The 16,935-nt window shown below is 38.5% G+C and overlaps 3 protein-coding genes across 10 annotated transcripts in view; 1 reads left to right on the top strand and 2 right to left on the bottom strand.

The window, feature by feature from the left end:
- Positions 1-661: 661 nt before the first annotated feature.
- On the top strand, positions 662-6,129 carry cldnd1b (claudin domain containing 1b). 3 transcript variants are annotated; one of them, XM_071503275.1, is made up of 5 exons: positions 662-815; positions 1,258-1,546; positions 2,585-2,692; positions 2,964-3,101; positions 4,572-6,129. In XM_071503275.1, the coding sequence occupies exons 2-5, from the start codon at positions 1,261-1,263 to the stop codon at positions 4,790-4,792; spliced, it is 753 nt and encodes a 250-aa protein (XP_071359376.1). In that variant the 5' UTR covers positions 662-815; positions 1,258-1,260; the 3' UTR covers positions 4,793-6,129. The 3 variants fall into 3 exon arrangements, with proteins under 3 accessions (XP_071359376.1, XP_071359375.1, XP_071359374.1); XM_071503274.1 differs by having other exon boundaries at positions 665-815; positions 1,227-1,546; XM_071503273.1 differs by having other exon boundaries at positions 666-815; positions 1,105-1,546.
- Positions 6,130-6,595: 466 nt separating this feature from the next.
- LOC139635799 (N-acyl-aromatic-L-amino acid amidohydrolase (carboxylate-forming) B-like) lies at positions 6,596-13,667 on the bottom strand. Of its 3 annotated transcripts, none has more exons than XM_071503272.1 (7): positions 13,645-13,667; positions 10,485-10,708; positions 10,152-10,344; positions 8,466-8,559; positions 8,244-8,351; positions 7,773-7,885; positions 6,596-7,219 (listed from the first exon to the last, which is right to left on the bottom strand). In XM_071503272.1, the coding sequence occupies exons 2-7, from the start codon at positions 10,706-10,708 to the stop codon at positions 7,025-7,027; spliced, it is 927 nt and encodes a 308-aa protein (XP_071359373.1). In that variant the 5' UTR covers positions 13,645-13,667; the 3' UTR covers positions 6,596-7,024. The 3 variants fall into 3 exon arrangements, with proteins under 3 accessions (XP_071359373.1, XP_071359371.1, XP_071359372.1); XM_071503270.1 differs by lacking the exon at positions 13,645-13,667 and adding an exon at positions 12,324-12,653; XM_071503271.1 differs by lacking the exon at positions 13,645-13,667 and adding an exon at positions 12,530-12,554.
- The window catches only part of acsl1a (acyl-CoA synthetase long chain family member 1a), a 50,827-nt gene continuing 40,487 nt past the window's right edge, over positions 6,596-16,935 (bottom strand). For all 4 annotated transcript variants that reach the window (XR_011694291.1, XR_011694289.1, XR_011694292.1 and 1 more), the window contains exon 22: positions 6,596-6,714. The gene's annotated coding sequence lies outside the window, so the exon portion shown is untranslated. The remainder of the gene's footprint in view (positions 6,715-16,935) is intronic.

The following is a 16,935-nucleotide window of genomic DNA, read 5'->3' as shown; positions in this document are numbered from 1 at the left end:
ATTTACTGTAAGACAAACACTTCCTTGATGTGAACTGATTAACTATTTTATTCAAAGGGGGAAAAGACAGAAAACTCACGATATTCCTCTAGACGTATATGAGCTTTATTTTATTTATTTTTTCATGAACATTTTGACTAACAGTTGAAGACAGTAATACTTTCTAAACTGAAAACAAATGCATGGCAATGCAAATAATGGGAAAATCTGCATATAATTATCACATCAAATTCAAGTCAACATTTAGAAACATAGATTTAGGAAAGAAGGTTCATCTTAAACAGAATAAGTCATCTTCACTTCAGCAGAGAGATAATAGGAAATGGAGCCTGTCTGATGCTGGATTTTTAACAATGAAACCAATACTAATATTTGAGAGTGATGTTATATCAGTGAATATATATGTTGCGAATCTGTTATTAATATAACATTACATAAACTTTCTGATGAAGTAGTAGTTTTATGTGTTGATTGATTAATTTATTGATGTAGCTGTAACAGTTAGCTACTAGTAATTATTATTATTATTATTATTATTATTATTATTCACAACATGCAGCAATATTTTCTTTGACCTCATTAGATGAACTAGCTGCCTGGTGGGCCTCACTTTGTACCAGAGGGTGGCGGTAACGGCAAAATGAAGCACAATGCTTGGATACTGAGCCTGTGTGTTTCCCAACCGGCCATCAAACCCAAGAAGAAGAAGAAAAAAAGAAAACTTAAGAACAGTGAAGAAGAGGGCGGAAGCCTTCTGGAAATTTAATGAACGCCGCCGTCCACGCTCATATTAGGGCGTATTGTCCAGCGATGAGGTAAAAGAAATACCTTAAATCAAATATTCAACCCTAAGCTCTCAGTTAAATGTTTCGGTAACTGTGCAGCTAGCTGTAGCTACCTATGGTTAGTGTAAGCTAGCTAGTACGATGCTAACTTTGTCATACAACCGAAGGTGAAGCTATCTTCCTTATTATAACCGGTATGAAACAACTAAAACAAACTCACTGTTGTATGTGAAACAGACGGCCAGCGGGCTTTAGTACAGCATTTGTTAATAAATGAGCTAAACATGAACCTGTGTGTGTTTATGGTTCTTCTCGGCAGGTTGTGAGGAGCGCCTCTTTGTTTGGGACATTCTCAAAATGCAGCACAAAAGCAAAACGATGAAATGAAATACAACGCTAGGATACTGTGACACTTTTTTTTTTTTTTTTTTTAATCATCAGTGACCTCTCAAAACGAGCTGTCTTCTTTTAGACCATGGTAGATAATCGGTACGCCACAGCTCTGGTCATCGGCTCAGTGCTGAGCCTGCTGGCCACAGTGTACCTGTCCGTGGCTGTGGGGACTCAGCAGTGGTATCAGTACAACAGTCCACCGGTTAAACATGAGGGCAGCAATGCCTCCGAGCTCAGAGACGAGTTCATCCATGGAGAGTTTGATGAGAAGACCTACAGTGACACCATGTTCCGGCTGAACGGCACTCTGGGATTGTGGTGGAGGTGCATCCTAGTGCCCAGTCAGTCGCACTGGTTTAAAGAGCCAGGTATGGACCCTTTCTGCAGTTTTGTCATTATAAGCTCTGGTTGTGATGACAGACATTCACCTTATCCACAGCCTTCTGTTTGAAATTCTATAACAGAAAATTAGAAATCATACTAAATATGAATTGCGGGGACATTTTCAAAGCTGAAATCTTTTTGGTAATCAAATAATTGCTTCAGTAAATTTCAAGCAAAAATTGTGGATACGTTTCAGGTTCCAGATTCTCAAATGGCAAGGTTTGCTGCTCCTTTTTCTCATATGTCCTATTAATGGCTTTTGGATGTGTTGGACGGCTGTCTGCAGACAAAACGTTGGACTGGTGAAAATGAAAATGGTGAAAATGTGATTGCCATTTTTTGCCACAATTCTTTTGACATTTTGTTGACCAAACCAGCGATAAAGCAAACATAATGGGACAATGGATGTTTTGAATGGCTTAATTAAAACACATGATCAGACGGAAATGGAGTATGATGATTTAAAACTGTTGAAAAAATTGTTTCGTCAAACTCTAAAATTATTCTAAGGGGAAAGTTATGAACATTATCCTTAAGATGGACACCATATGGATAAAATTTTCAATCATAGCCTTGTTATACACATTGCAGTTTAGTAAGTGTTATGGTGATTCAATTGATTCATTTTCAAATAACTCGATGTGAATGTCTGTTTCTGGCTGAATGAATTTTTTGGTAATGAAATACCCAAAATATCGAGATACTTAACAACCTTAAGGCAAAAAATCCTGTGAGCAGAAATGCTCATCACTCCTGCTCTTTGATGCATTGCATTACCTCCAACAACAATAAAAGTTGCTTCAGTATAAATATCAGAATCAGAATCAGTTTTATTGCCAAGTATGTTTTCACATACAAGGATTTTTTTCTGTGTATGTATATATATATATATATATATATATCAGTATATCATCATATTGCCCAGCTTAACATAATATCCTATATATAAGTAAACGATATTTAAACAGTATCACTGCACATGTCTTTAAGACAGCTGAGTGGGTTTTTTGCTCTCTCTTTAGATCCCAAGATGGAGACCCAGTGTGTGAGCTTCACTCTTCCTCAGCAGTTTACTCCAAAGTACAAATACCCTGGAAACCACAACACTGAGGAAGATCTGCTGAGAACATGTAAGTCTACCCTCTGAGATCACGTTTTAGCTTATCATGTCTCAGTATTCACCCGGTTGCTCCAGCCTTGAAGACCAACACAGATTTTTTTTTTTTATTAATTTATTTCTTGCTTTAAGTTGTTAAATCTACATCCAGCAAATGTCCGTTTACCTCAAACTGTGACCATCCTGCTCTGTTTCCTTCCCTTTACTGTCTTTACATGCACCTGCCATCTTTTTTGTACGTGGGTTTGAAGAGTTTAAGCTGTTATTATTGTCGGGTTGTGCAGATCTCTGGAGATGTCAGTTTCTCCTGCCCCTGGTGTCTCTGGCCTTGGTTTTCCTCAGCGGCCTCGTTGGGGTCTGCGCCTGCCTGTGCCGCAGCTTCACCCCCACCTTGGGTGTGGGGGTGCTCCATCTTCTAGCAGGTGAGAGAAATTCTGCGCATTACAAACCGTTATTCAAACTGTAGGCTGGTGTTGACCGACATGGTATCTCTCACGTCACCCATAGGTTTCTGAAGGGTTGGGTTTAGTCTTAGTACTCTCCACCATTTCAGCAGGTACATGAACAAGATAAGACAAGTTTAGGCAAACGTCAGCCTTCACCATGAACTGTGAGTCAGTCAAGCAGACTTCCTTGTAAACATACAGTACCGTGTTCGATGGTAGAATCTCCCATGGGGTATTTGAGAACAGATGGAGAGGTAGACCCGTTGCTTTGTGCTCTTTAACATAACTGCAGTTGACACAGATCTGCTGACAATAAAATGTGTTTGAAGCAGTAACAGCAGTTTGAAGCCTGTAGCATTCCCCTGTACATGGTACATATGTACATGGTAGGTGGGATGTGCCAACCGGGGGAGTGAATGTGATAAAATCTCAGCTGTTTTGGAGTGATGACATGTCAGTGGTGGAACAGATGGGACGGTGGCGTGTCCTCACACGTCGACTGTGATAATGCCTGTCAGGGAACTCCCAGCGAAAGGGTTCACAACCAGTGCTTCTTGTCACCAACGGTGTCACTGTCCGAAATTCGCTCTCCGACACCTTTCCAATGTTAAAACTTGGGGTTGCATCCAACGGTGTTGCGTCATACGTGTGCAACACTTTTAGTGACCTCTAGGAACGACTGTCTGAAAGTGAAAGTGTTTGCCAGCTTCTCACCCAAGCTTCAAGTGTGGCTGTTCGCAGCAGTTAGAAAGACTTTTGCTTTTCAATGCGGTTGACGACACGGCGTACAGACTAGTTCATTTTGAGCGTCCCCCTGCTCTAACGTGTCCAGCTGGTGATGATCAAACTTCAAACTAACTTCAGCCTGGTGTTTGATCAGCGGTGACACTTCTGTTTGTGAGGTGAGTTTTTATGAAAACGTTCACACCAGACTGTGACTGATTAGTCCATTTTCCTTTACTTTCCCTAACTGAGAAACCCTGAAGGTTTTCTTATTTTCCTGACATCATGATTTTTAACTGTGAAAGGAGCATACAATGTAATCAATCGATGGTTGTCACTTTCTATGGTGAATCAAACAGATCCTAATGCTTCTCATGTTTCTAAACAATCACTTTGTGGCCTTTGCTGTGTGACGTATCACCTCTGTACTCTTTCTTAGGTAGATTCATGTTAAGATTTCACAAAACTAATGATTTTATCTGACATTAGTTAGAGTGGTCTTCATTTGTGAGGAGGTGGAGTTCCTCTGCTATGATGCAGTGCGTGAATGAAACCTTGTGTGTTGTAAATATAAAATTAAAAGATAGGTTTGGGATTTTCTCAGCGAGTTTTCTTGAAGCTATAGTTCAGACTTTTTTTTTTTTTTTTTTTTTTAACCTGTGTTATTTGGACCCAACTTGATACAACATTTGAATTCATGCAGTTTCTACTTCTACTCATCAGGTCTGTGCTCTCTGGGCACTGTCTGCTGTTTCTTGGCGGGGGTGGATTTGCTACACCAGTACTCCGTACCACCAGATGGGGTGCATGGCTCGCTGGGCTGGTCCCTCTACCTCGCCCTCATCTCCTTCCCCCTGCAGATGATGGCAGCTGCTTTGTTCCTGTGGGCAGCCAGGAGTCACCGCAAGAACTACACCCGCATGACTGCGTACAGGGTCGCATAAAAGAATAGAGGGACAACTCCAACAACAGTGTGCAGTACCTTAAAACAGCCTACTGATCTGAGGACTTCGTCACACATCTTTTGTCTTATGAAAAGAGGTGAAGTGAATGAAGAGACTCTAACTCCTCCTCTGTAACAATACTTTAGATAGAAAAAGCAATTACATGGTATCACAGACCTAAAAGCTGAATAAACTAAACCAGATTGCAGCTAATCATCATAAGTGCTCATAAATAGTTGTAATATCCTTAAGTTTTGTTATCTCACCTTTGTTTTTGTTTTCTTAGCATCTTCAACCTGTATCTTACCCAAAGCATGTTCTTAATGTATTTTAACTCCCAGATATTAGGGATCATTTGTTATTTCGGGTGTTAACTGTGTTGCTGTGCAGTAATTCATTGCCTTCTTTTCGGTTGCCATTGCTTCTAAAGCCGCTCACCACATTGCCCTTAAATCAGTTATAAATGTGCACTGTCACAAATAACACACCTGCAGTTATCTAATCAGGATATCTTCGCTCTAAAAGTGCATGAAAAATACGAAATGAAACTATAGTTTTTATTTTTGGATGTTTTTTGTTCTGTTCTAATTTTGCATAGTCTTAAATATCGAGCCTTTACTGTGCATGCTTTTTAAGATGACATTTCCATCATCTGTGGTAATTTTTGATTTCTGTCTGTGGTATGGGTTGACTAAATGTCACTAAATGTCACTCACTAAAAATGAAACCACTCATCTTCCATTGTGACCCTCGTTTATAGACGTAATATTTATTGAAACTGTTAATTTGAATGTTAAAAAGACTAAATTGATTTGATGCCACTCGAGCAAACCCGTGACCTCTTTGTAATGTCTAAATTTTAATGTTTCAGCCCCAAATTATACCACTGCCTTTTCACTGTTTAAATCTAATGTATGTTAATCGCATAGTTAGCTCTGTGTTCCTTCAGAGCTCATTTTCAGCAGTTACTTGACTGACTGGTTTGACTGCCAAATATAGGTTTTGAATCAATAAAAGTCTTTCAGATGTTTGTTGGTGATACCTCAAAGTCAAGGAGACTTTGAAGAACAATAGAATTTGCAAAATCTTCATTGGTAAGTGCAAATCCTCCTGAATCTACATCTTTATACATTTGTGTGGAAAGTGATTGAAGTTACTACCTTTTTTGTGTGTGTCAAATTCCAAAATTTGCTCATTGTACCAGCACCAGAATACAGATTGTGATATTTTTGTATCACAATGATTTGTTACACTTCTGATGTGTGTACACTATGGCTTTTGTAAATGTTTATATGTATTATGAAACACACTGTATTAATAAATTTGACATTTACTCACTTCTGTAGTTATTTTTTTTAATTATCATTATCATTTTATGAAAAGAAGTCCTCACTGCACAGTTGATTATCATCAAACTGCAGCATTATATTAATATCTTTATACCATTGCAATAGTTTTACTTGCACATTTTATCCCTTTCATTATATGATGGAATGGAATAATGTTTATTTACAGTGTATTGTCTTGACCAATCAGTGCCAGTTTTAATCCACCAGTTTTAATTATGATCATTATCGAAATGATGATTCAGCCATTCTGTTGTATAGTTTAACATGCCAGACTAAATAACTGCTTTTAAGACACCTTGTTCTCTGTACTCTGCATAAGAATGCCTGAACATTCATTTCCTTTGACTGACAGCCACATTACCTTTACAGCGATTGTGCAGGCACATGAACATTCACTTTCTGTAAAATCCTAAGAACTTAAAAAGATCGGAGTGATGTCAAAACACACCGACTGTTTAAAGTGACCCATTTATTCAAACATGGTGTTTTGCATCATTGCCGCAGTGCAAAAAAGGTGAATGAACAATTAATACTAGTTAATATGCTGGAGATGGAGGATTGTAACTCCAGCACCTGAGCAGTATCATTTAGTCAAATATGTCAACAACAACAACCCGAGTGTCATACATGAGCTTCCTTTTAAGCCTCACAGAGGTTGTACTGTTGCACTGCTGCTTTATTGCATTGAATTGCAAGGAGGTAATCACGTTATTGTGTCCAGCACCTGCAGAATATTTAAAATTCATTGCATACATTTGTGTATTGCTTCATGAATCATTTGAGATGATTAAAAACATCATATACAAGTACTGTGCATATTATCTGTTAAATTGTAATTGGAAATCGCTACAGTGTATGTTGGTCTCATTGTGTCTCTCCACTCTCAGTCCTTCTTCACACTAACGGACGGGAAGGTCAGAGTGATCTTTCGAGCTAAATGGAAAGCAATCTTCTTCTCATAGTAGGCACATTCATTGACAAAGAAAGGGTAGAGTTCTTCTCCCTCGTGCTTCACCGTCTCCCCAGAAAATGACAGGAATATGGGGTCACCTGGTTGGAGGAGCTTGAAGTCATTATCCTGGAGGCAGACAGAGAACACTAACAGGTGAGTCATTATGCACCAAGGCAGCTTTTGAATGCATATGTGGCATTTAATGTTTCCCAAACGGGGTTCCTTGCTTTATGGATTTATGTTAGCATGTAAAGGGTTCAAATGGTGTGTACTATTGTTTCGAGGGGTAGTTCAACATTTTGGGAATACGGGTGTTTGCTTTATTGCCGAGTGTTAAATGAGAAGCAGCACCTCAAAAGTTTATTAATGAACATGCTTTATCTGTTTTTTTTTTTGTTTTTTTTTAATCCAAACAAATATGGAAGTAAAAACAACAATTTGTAGTTTTACAGGAGGTTATTTTCCAGACTTTTTCTTGGAGCCCCTGACAACCTCTCAATGATGACAAGGCTCCAGCTGCTTGCTTTAGCTTTCTGTTTGGTGTACTGATGTAAGAGTGGTATCAATCGTCTCATCTAACTCTTGACAAGAAAGCACATAAGCATATTACCTGAAATGTCAAACAGTTACTTTAAGTGAAGGCTTATGTGTGCATGCATCTCTCCCAGATGTCCTGTACCTGTAGCTGGGGGTGAATGGCAGCAGTAATCTCATTGGTCGTAGGATCCCTTGGGTAGTCTACGCTCTTCGTCAAAGCGTATGCTTCAACTTCACCTCCTTCAAAAGTGCTTCCTGTTGGCAGAGCACAGCAGTAATGCTGGTGCACTCCAGGAGGCTCACAGCTACACAGTTACAGAAGTCATTTAAAAAGTGCAACCAAATTTCAAGAAGGCATTTTATCACTCATCACATGTAGTGTCTTGCCATTTAGATAGTTGTAGTTTAAGTCGGCTTGGTTTTGAAATATCTGCTTCTTAGATTTGTCCTGGAATGTCAGTTGTCGTGGGGTGGAGGCACAAATCTCAGAGGTACAGATAATTTAAAACCTGAACCAAAATTATCTCCACGGTCAGATACCACTACAGGTAAGTGTGTGTGTATAATTAACGTGATCCTGCCTGTTAAATATCAGTGGTTGTTTGTTTCTTACCAGAGTTGAATAGCTGAAGCCATTCTATTGTGAGATCCACCGCCTCTTTCACCATGTTAAAGATATCGGCTCTGAGCACACCGTTGGGTTGAGGCCCGGCCTCAATTGCTGCAGAGAACAAGACGAACAATAGCAAAATGTAACGCTTTAATCAATTCACTAATTCAGACAAAAGAAATCCCTAACCTTTCTGCAGACACATTCAAATATACATACACCTACCAAAGCCATGCTTGCCCACTGACTCTAAGGAGTAAGCCTCAGAGATGGGTATATCCAGCTGGATTGCTCTCACAGGCACAGAGGTTATCTTGCTCTGGAAAGCAAATAGATCAACTATTTACAGCAGCATGCTTCAACACAACCCTGTGAGCTTTAAAGGGATAGTTTGGGTTATTTGACGTGGGCTTGTGTGAGGTGGTCGTGCATAGTCAGTGTATTACCTGCAGTAGATTCAGATCAGCATTTAAGAGGCATAACAGGGAACATGGCACACTAGCAGAGAGATGTGCCACTGTGCACAGGGGCCAGCAGAAAAAAACGTGTTTTAGACACTTTTAAAAGACGCACACAGAAACAAACCAATGTCCGTTTAAATGCACACATCATTTTGAATATTTTCAGCACCTTATCTTCCAGTCAAAACAGCACTTTCCTTTGGTACTGCATTTTTCTCAGCAACCGAACTAAACTACCGTATTTCTGCGCACCTATGACGTGCACTATATTACACCAGCCGCAGCTAAACTTCACTTTGTTTTGACAGGAAGATAAAGCACTGAAAATATTCTAAATGAAGCGTACATTTAAACAGATATTGGATTGTTTTGGTGGGCAACTTTTAAAAATATCTAAGACAGCACATCGCTCTGCTTGTCTAGACTGGCAGCACACTGATCTGAATATACTGCAGGTAATACACTGACTATGCATGACTACCTCACATTACCCCACTTCAAATAACCCGAACTGTCACTTTCACATGCAACACACAGCTTTATGGTGGAAGTGAGTGAAGAGCACATTAGCTTAGTGACAAAATAGTGGTACGTGGCAGTAAAATTACTGGGACAAAAATGACTTAAGCAGAAGCAAATAAAAATTTGTTTGGTCTGTCCACCACACAGTTTTTCCAGTTTTTTGGTTTATGACTAAATACCTGCACAACTAACTTCAACTGTACTTTTGTGCAAATTAGCAGTTGTTGGCATGTTAACACACTAAACTAAGAAGGTGAACATAATAAACATTATACCTGCTTAGCATCAACATGTCACCATTGTAATTGTGGCAATGTAAGCATGCTGGCATGAGCTTTAAGCTCACTGAGTAGCTCCAGAGAGCAGCCAGCATGTCCCGCTAAGCATATCCTGCAGGTCTTTAGTTTAGTTTAAGGGTTCCTTATCAAACACTTTTATATGTTTATGTAAAAAAAATATTTTATTTGAATTATTGTTAAAATAATCCACTGTTCAGGCTGTTGATCATTGTACATGCACTCCTACATTAACAAAAAAAACTTTCATCCATGTCTCACTTTTATTGTTACTACAGTGATTAATCTTATTCCTCCAAACCATCTCCACATGGTGTTTGTAACAACAGTTATTGTACAAAACTGACTTATTTCTCTTTTCATGTTTTCATGAGCACAAAGATCACACACTGACTTTCTTCATAATAATTAGTAAATTCTTAATGTTACAGGTAAATAAAATGCAGTAATGAATCGAACATATTTAAAGATAGACATCCATAATGAGACCTGCAGTCCCAGCACTTTTTGCTCTGTGTTCGTTGTATTACATGCATACTTTGGCGCCATTGCAGCCTAAATCAGAAAGCGGCATGTTGTGAAGTGAAATTGTATCCCTAAAATTGTGTCTCTTGAATCAGTGAAGCTTGTACCTGTATGTATTTGTAAATGTGCAGGGTGATCCAGTCTATGGAGTAAAAGATGAGGCACAGGCCCATGTTGGCAGTGGTGTTGTGGAGATCACAGAGCATATCCACAGCCTCTTCACTTCCTTTGGGTCCAAGCTGAGCATTCAACTCCTGGGCTCGCCTCAGCTCATACGGCGTTGAATCAGTTATGGGGGCACTGGAAGCCAGAACATATAGTAGTTAACAGTTAACAAGAGTAAGAGTTTACTCATAAACTAGCACTTTCCAGTTTCTCTTTAGAGTTAGAGGTATTGATCTGTTCTCTCAAAAAGTTTCTATAGAACTTTTTCAACTTACTTCAGCAAGGTGTCTGTGAAACAGCGGTTGAGATCTGTATCTGTGTATCTTTTGCAAGCATCCACAGCACGTGGGTTTGATAGGACAGTAAATACAGAGACAGATCCAGCTTCTACCTTCTGCTTCTGTACTTCTCTCACCATATACACTCCTGACATCTCATTTCCATGGGTGCCACCACAAATGGCTACACGGGACAGTGGCGGGAAAGAGACACACTCCATCTGTCAGCGGGGAAAAAAAGAGACAGTTGGGTTTCCTTTATGTTTCCCTTAAATGTCTTGCATTTAACCTTTCAGCAAGCCAGCAAGTTTAAAGGTAAAGGCAAAATTTCATGAAGTCTGCCAAAACCTGTTGACAATGGCAAACATGTTATACATAAACACGACAGATGAGAGTAATCTGTGACCTAATGTCAGGTTCTGGTCAGAAATTGGGGTGAAAAGGTCAAAAGTCATGGTGGATGAATGATGACAGTGAGTCATTTCATTTAATAAGTGACTTACTCAGGCTTAGACACATTAAAGGAGTTCTCAGAAGTCTCTAAATAAACATTGTGTAAAGGTGTAAACATAATAGAATTTAGGGGCTGTTAAAGCAGCTTTCCAGTTTGTAACACATCACTGCACAGTCACTGCAGCCTAATTTGTGAGTGAGCATGCGCCATTAAGAAAAAAAGAAAATCCCAAACACACATTTAAAAGCTGCTGCATAATAATGTTTCTTTTAACTTACAACGAGTTCCTGTTTAGTTCTAGAATTTGAATTGACTTCAAAGTCAAACAGTAAATGGAAAACACATTTTACATTTCTAAAATGAATGAAAGGAATTATAACTGACTGGGTTTGAATTCAACAGTATATTCAATAATCATATTAAACCTCCTATTTTTAAATAGCCAATGTAGATAAATATTTTTCAACCATTTGATTTTGGGGAAATAGGAAAACAAAACAAAGTTTTAGCCCGCTAACAGGATCCAAACGTTTTGATATCTTCATCATTACCTTCCCTCCTGTTTTTAACTGGGGGTAAATAGAACATTGTCCCAAACCTGGCAGTACTGGGAGAGTGTCTGCTGAAATTTATTTAATACTGTTTTTCCTTAGAGGCGTGTTTTGTCCCTGAGGCAGAAACAGGTCAAACAGGAAGACAGATACCTATTCAAGCTGTTCAAATACAGCAGAGTTTAATTATGTGGTACATAATGCATAGAAACTAATGGACACTATGCAGGGGTGCAGTTTCCCGAATAAAACTAAATGTGACAGTGATTGGACATAGCTGGATACCTTAGTTTGTTTTCTACGCTCATGGCCTGTAAAGAGTTATCAGTGGCTTTGTTTTTTCTCTCTCCAAGATTATTGCAGTGTAGTGTCACCGAAATAAATATTGGATCCATTTTTCACAAGCCACAGATCTTCCAAACATTCTAACATTAAAATGGCAAGAAAACCAAAACCAATTCTGTATTTGATGGGAAACCCCTAAAGACAAGCTAGAATGAACTCCTGCACATTGTCTGCATTAAGTCTGATTCAAAATGTAATGTGATGGAAATCATTCAATGGTGGGCTGAAAGTTAGACAGTCCCAGGTACAGCAGGCTGCCTTAATACAGAGGTTGACTACACAATCACAGATTTGAAAATATGGGCATTTATTTATTTGTCATGTCCTGCTGACAACATATGTTAGTTTCTTGCATAGAAGCGGAGTGCTGCTCAACTTACATGTTACAGCACAGCAAGAAAAACATTAACATGTCAATCCATTCCACCAAAAGAATGTGAACAAACTACAAGCAAGTAACAGTACTGAAGGCCGCCGGGGTCTTACCTTTCTGTCAAAACTCCCTGTTCTGCAACCACTGAACGTTAGCAACCTTTGAACTTAGACGGTAGGTGGTATCAGGGCGTAAGGTAGTATTTCATAACCTGCAATCGTAGCAATCTGGGCACACCACCAACTACTTTCCAGTCATAACCCTTTCACATACACAGGCATAAATGAAGGCAAAGTTGAGCAGAAACCAGACCACATACAGATGCAGACTGCTTTGATATACAGCTGGTCGTCCCACTTCTCTCTGTTTCTTGCTCTTTCCCGTGGCCCTCCTCTCTCTGTTTCTTGAGATCAAATTTCAAGCAGTTGGACACGATGTGATGTAACAGCAACTCGCTGTTTTCTACCAAACCAGCAGGAGCCGCTCTCAGTGCTCTGTGGGCTGTGGTGCAACTATGAGGTGTCACAACAAGAACAACAACAACAACAACAAAACTATGTGCTATGCTAATTGCTTCACTGAAGCTCTTCGGATATAGATGGCTGGAAAAGAATGAAATAGATGTAACTGATTTATGATTGACAATAATGATCTGTTGTTGTTGCTTTCAGGCGGGGGATGATTTAATGTTTCTGTGACCAAAGGGGGAAAAAAGGCTGCTAACTTCACATCTGGTTAAAGATCTAAATAATAAAGTGACAGGTTGATGCTCTACTTGAAATTTCATATTCACAGAGAAGTAAAAATAGTTGCACTCCTTTTTACACTCATACTGATGTAAATGTATGCATACCACAAGAAAGTCTAAGAGCAGTTTGAGTGTTGTTTACATTTACTTTGGGTTTAAAAGTTTGTTATTGAGTTAATATTCATATCAGATTCAAATATGTTGCTAAGGAGACCAGGCCAACACAGCAGCATAAAAAGTAGTAGACAAAGCATCAGAAACATTTACAATCTATGTCCTCTCTTGATGCTCAGCCTTGTACTTCCTCAACATAGCTCTCATCTCTCATGATTCGGGGCTTTCTCGTTCCAACCTTTGTCACTTGTGACCTTTCAAAGTGAAGCAGTGTCTACAGGTGACCCCTCATCACAGGTGTCAGAAATCTGTGAGTTACATGATTTCACCTCTAAACTTTTCATAGTATGTCATTTTAATAAAGGCTCAAGGCTTCAAGATTAAAACCATCCAATATTTCTCAAAAAACAAAGCTTAGAACAGACCAAAACTATTAATTTAAAATGATGTAGCAGAAAGTGTATTTCTTTTTTTCCTGTCTCGTCTCTCACGTGTATCCTTTGTTCCACTGGAGGGTTCCTGAACCATAGGTTGGGGATCACTAATCTAGTAAATGTTAAAATGTTAATTACCTTTCATGTCTTTCCCTTCCATATAAGCCTTCAGGTCTCCCCCATTTCTCTCTCTCTCTCTCTTTCTCTCTCTCTCTCTCTCTCTCTCTCTCCTTCAAGAGAAGTCCTAAACTCCATTTAGACGTGTAATCCTATCGGATTAGTCACTTCATCATAAGCTGGTTCCTCTCCCTCACTCGTTCATTCTCTTACTCAGTCTCTCATCCGTCTCCTTCTCTCATTTCAGTTCAATTCATTTGAATTATTTTCACTTCAATGTGAATTGAAAAAATACAAGAGAGGACAGATGTCTTTGTTCAACTGTCACTCTCTGTTGACCTTTGACCTCTTGATACTTGACATTCAGCTGGTGACAGTGCTTTTTTTCCCCTATTATTTTCTTATACAGTTACAATGAAGGTTACAGTACAAAAAACAGAACAAAAAACAGACCAAAAACTACATTTTACAGCTTTTGTCCCTTATTTTTATCCACAACTTCTGTTTAAGCTTTCAGTTTAAACATTCAATAATTTGTGAATGAGCAGTTGGAAGATTTCAGTCAAGGATGACAAAAAAAATTCCAGATCCAGTCACTCAGTAGGTTCAAAAAGTTAAAAAGCCTTTATTTGTAAGGGCTGAAACAAAGAAGCCAGCAGGTAATTATAGCTGCAATCCAAGACAGGTGTGTATGTATCGGATGTCTTTGGCCACTGGGGGCAACAGTCAAAACTGTAACATTTTCCTTCTGGCCTTCAGAGACATTTGAGGCAGATCCAGCATATAGGTAGTTACAAAAAGATAAATTTCACAATAGATACATGTTCCAGAAAAAATAAATATGGAATAAATATAGCTAATTAAGTATACTGAGTGCGTATCTTCAATAAATATGAATAAATTAGCCACATATCACAATTCATAGTAAAGATATGGAAAGTTTTGGACAACATGACTCAATAAGTGGATAGTCAATGGCAACCACTAGGTCTTTTCCATTCAGGGGCAACAGTCATAATTCACAGGTGACAGAGGAAAACCCGGATATTATTTTTGGAACTCTCCAAAGAAAATCATAAATCAAGGAAATCGCCCCTGTTAAAAAAGGCAGTCGTATTAAGCTATCCTGGGCTCAGTGAGGACAGGATTTCCCTGGTTTATAATTTTCTTTGGAGAGTTCCAAAAATAATAACAACAAGGGGAGGGATAAAGAGGTAGACACATTTTGGAAAGGATGACTTGACCTGACAAAAGGACTGAACACATTTAAGGTTCAAAAATAAAATATTACACAAGACAAAAAATAAAGAACTTGCTTTATTATTATAAAAGTAACTGAGCCGTCATATTATAATTTCTGATGAATTCCTGAAGTAATGCCTCTGACTGTATAATATCATAATGTATTTATAGCTCACATGACAAAAATAGCATTTGTTTTTTTGAAAATCTGTACAAAATCTTTTTTTGATTGTTGTGCTGTTGTGGAAGATGTAATCATATCTACTTTACTCAAAGTAAAAGTAGCAATACAACAATGTAAAAAATTCTCCAATACAAGTAAATGTCCTGCAATTAAAATTTATTTCAGTCAAATTTACTAAAGGCATAAAAAGTAAAACTAGTTCTAAAACTAATCAAACTAGTTTTATCACTATAAAACAGCTGTTGTGACTGAAATATTGTTATCTGACGTCATAAGATTGTTAATACTGGTGCATCAAGCAGCATTTTACTATTGCAGCTGATTGAAGTGGAGCTAGTTTTATTATCTTTAGCCCAGTGGTTTCCAACCAAGGCATTGGTCCACAAGATCAATGGCAGGGAATTCAAAGGGAAATAGTTTCCTCAGTGGGACTGCTTACTACACATCTGAAATCACTTCCGACAAAAGGCCCAAAATAAACTCTACTGTTTGTACGAGACAAAATGTTTAAAGATTAAACCAGTGGTCTAATGCCACACGGACTGGCATGCACAGACCATAGTGGAGTAGGAGGATAAAGTAACAGAAAATGCTTTAGTTGAAATATGCAACTAAAGCACATATACCTCAAAATTGTACAGTACTTGAGTAAATGTACTTTCCACCACAGATGCTGTAAGAGAGATCTTTTAAATTATGAAAAATATATTTAAATTAGTTTATTGTTGTTGCAGTGTAATGACATCCCTGCCCGCTGCTTCCTGGGATTTGCCATTAACTTTACAAACCAGCTAGCCGTACAGGGTTGCATGCCAGTCTGTTTTTCACGTGCAACAATAAAACTATGCAAATTTGAAACTTTTGCTGCTGATGAGCTGCCAGAGGAAGAGAAAACCATCCTATTAAGCAGCAGGGGCATCATGGGGAGCTTTGTTTAGACACATTTCCTATGAACAAATGTGATGCAGATGGAAAAAAAGGAATAAAATCTAAGCAGTCGTATCAAGTGTGTCATTTCAGGAGCTGGCAAAATGATTTCTATCCATGTTTGTACACGGTTAATGGTCTTGCTAAGGACGTAAAATGATTCAAAACATCTTTACTTTTCTCCGCAGGATTGTGTTGACTTGACTGCACAATTATATCAAACCCCTCTTGTCAGTCAATTTCACTGTTATTTGCTTTGCACAGATTAAAACTTCATCCTGTTTCACACAGATCAGACACCAGACAAAGACACACACTCATCTCCCCCGCTGTTACCCCCCTTGTGATTAAATGATACTTGAATTATTCATATAAAATAGAGGAAAAATAACTTTGGATGCAGCTAATGATGTTATCAGCTGTTCCTTAATAGCGTGTGACCTTTTTATGATGGAGGGCAGGGCGTGTTTAGAGTTTTGAGCTGTGACATTTGAGCTAGGGAGTGGCCCAAAATAAGGCGACCTCTGGGTAATGAGTTCTTGCTGGGAGGAAATAAACTTTTAGACCTTCCTGTGGTCTCTGTCACAGTGTGCACAGCTTGTCAGTGTTTGTGTGCTGTACGGAGAATGACCCATAAACTCGCGAATATTTTCATTGTTTTTAAACCCTACAGCCAGAACTGACAAGTGGCAGTGGTAACCAGCAGGAGTAAAACACATTAAATGGGTATTTTCTCTTTGAGACAGATGCCCTCACTGTCTTCAGTTTGAATTATAATTCTACTACTATCTGATTTGGGATATCTGTGTGATACTTTAACGACAGGATCCAGACTGATCTTGGTTCATTTTTTCTGATAATTAAAGCAAAGACATTTTTTTGTCTCTCATTTTGTTGTTGTTTTTTTTTTTATCAGTTTAACAAAGTATAAAGCTGCCAGGAACCCAAAATACAAAAAT

The sequence above is a fragment of the Trachinotus anak genome, unplaced genomic scaffold, assembly GCF_046630095.1.
Source record: "Trachinotus anak isolate AG129_WGS33_773 ecotype Australia unplaced genomic scaffold, CSIRO_AGI_Tana_v1 ptg000019l, whole genome shotgun sequence".
Classification (NCBI taxonomy): Eukaryota; Metazoa; Chordata; class Actinopteri; order Carangiformes; family Carangidae; genus Trachinotus; species Trachinotus anak.
The sequence above is the reverse complement of the archived record's forward strand: the minus strand, read 5'-3'. Positions and strand labels throughout refer to the sequence as shown.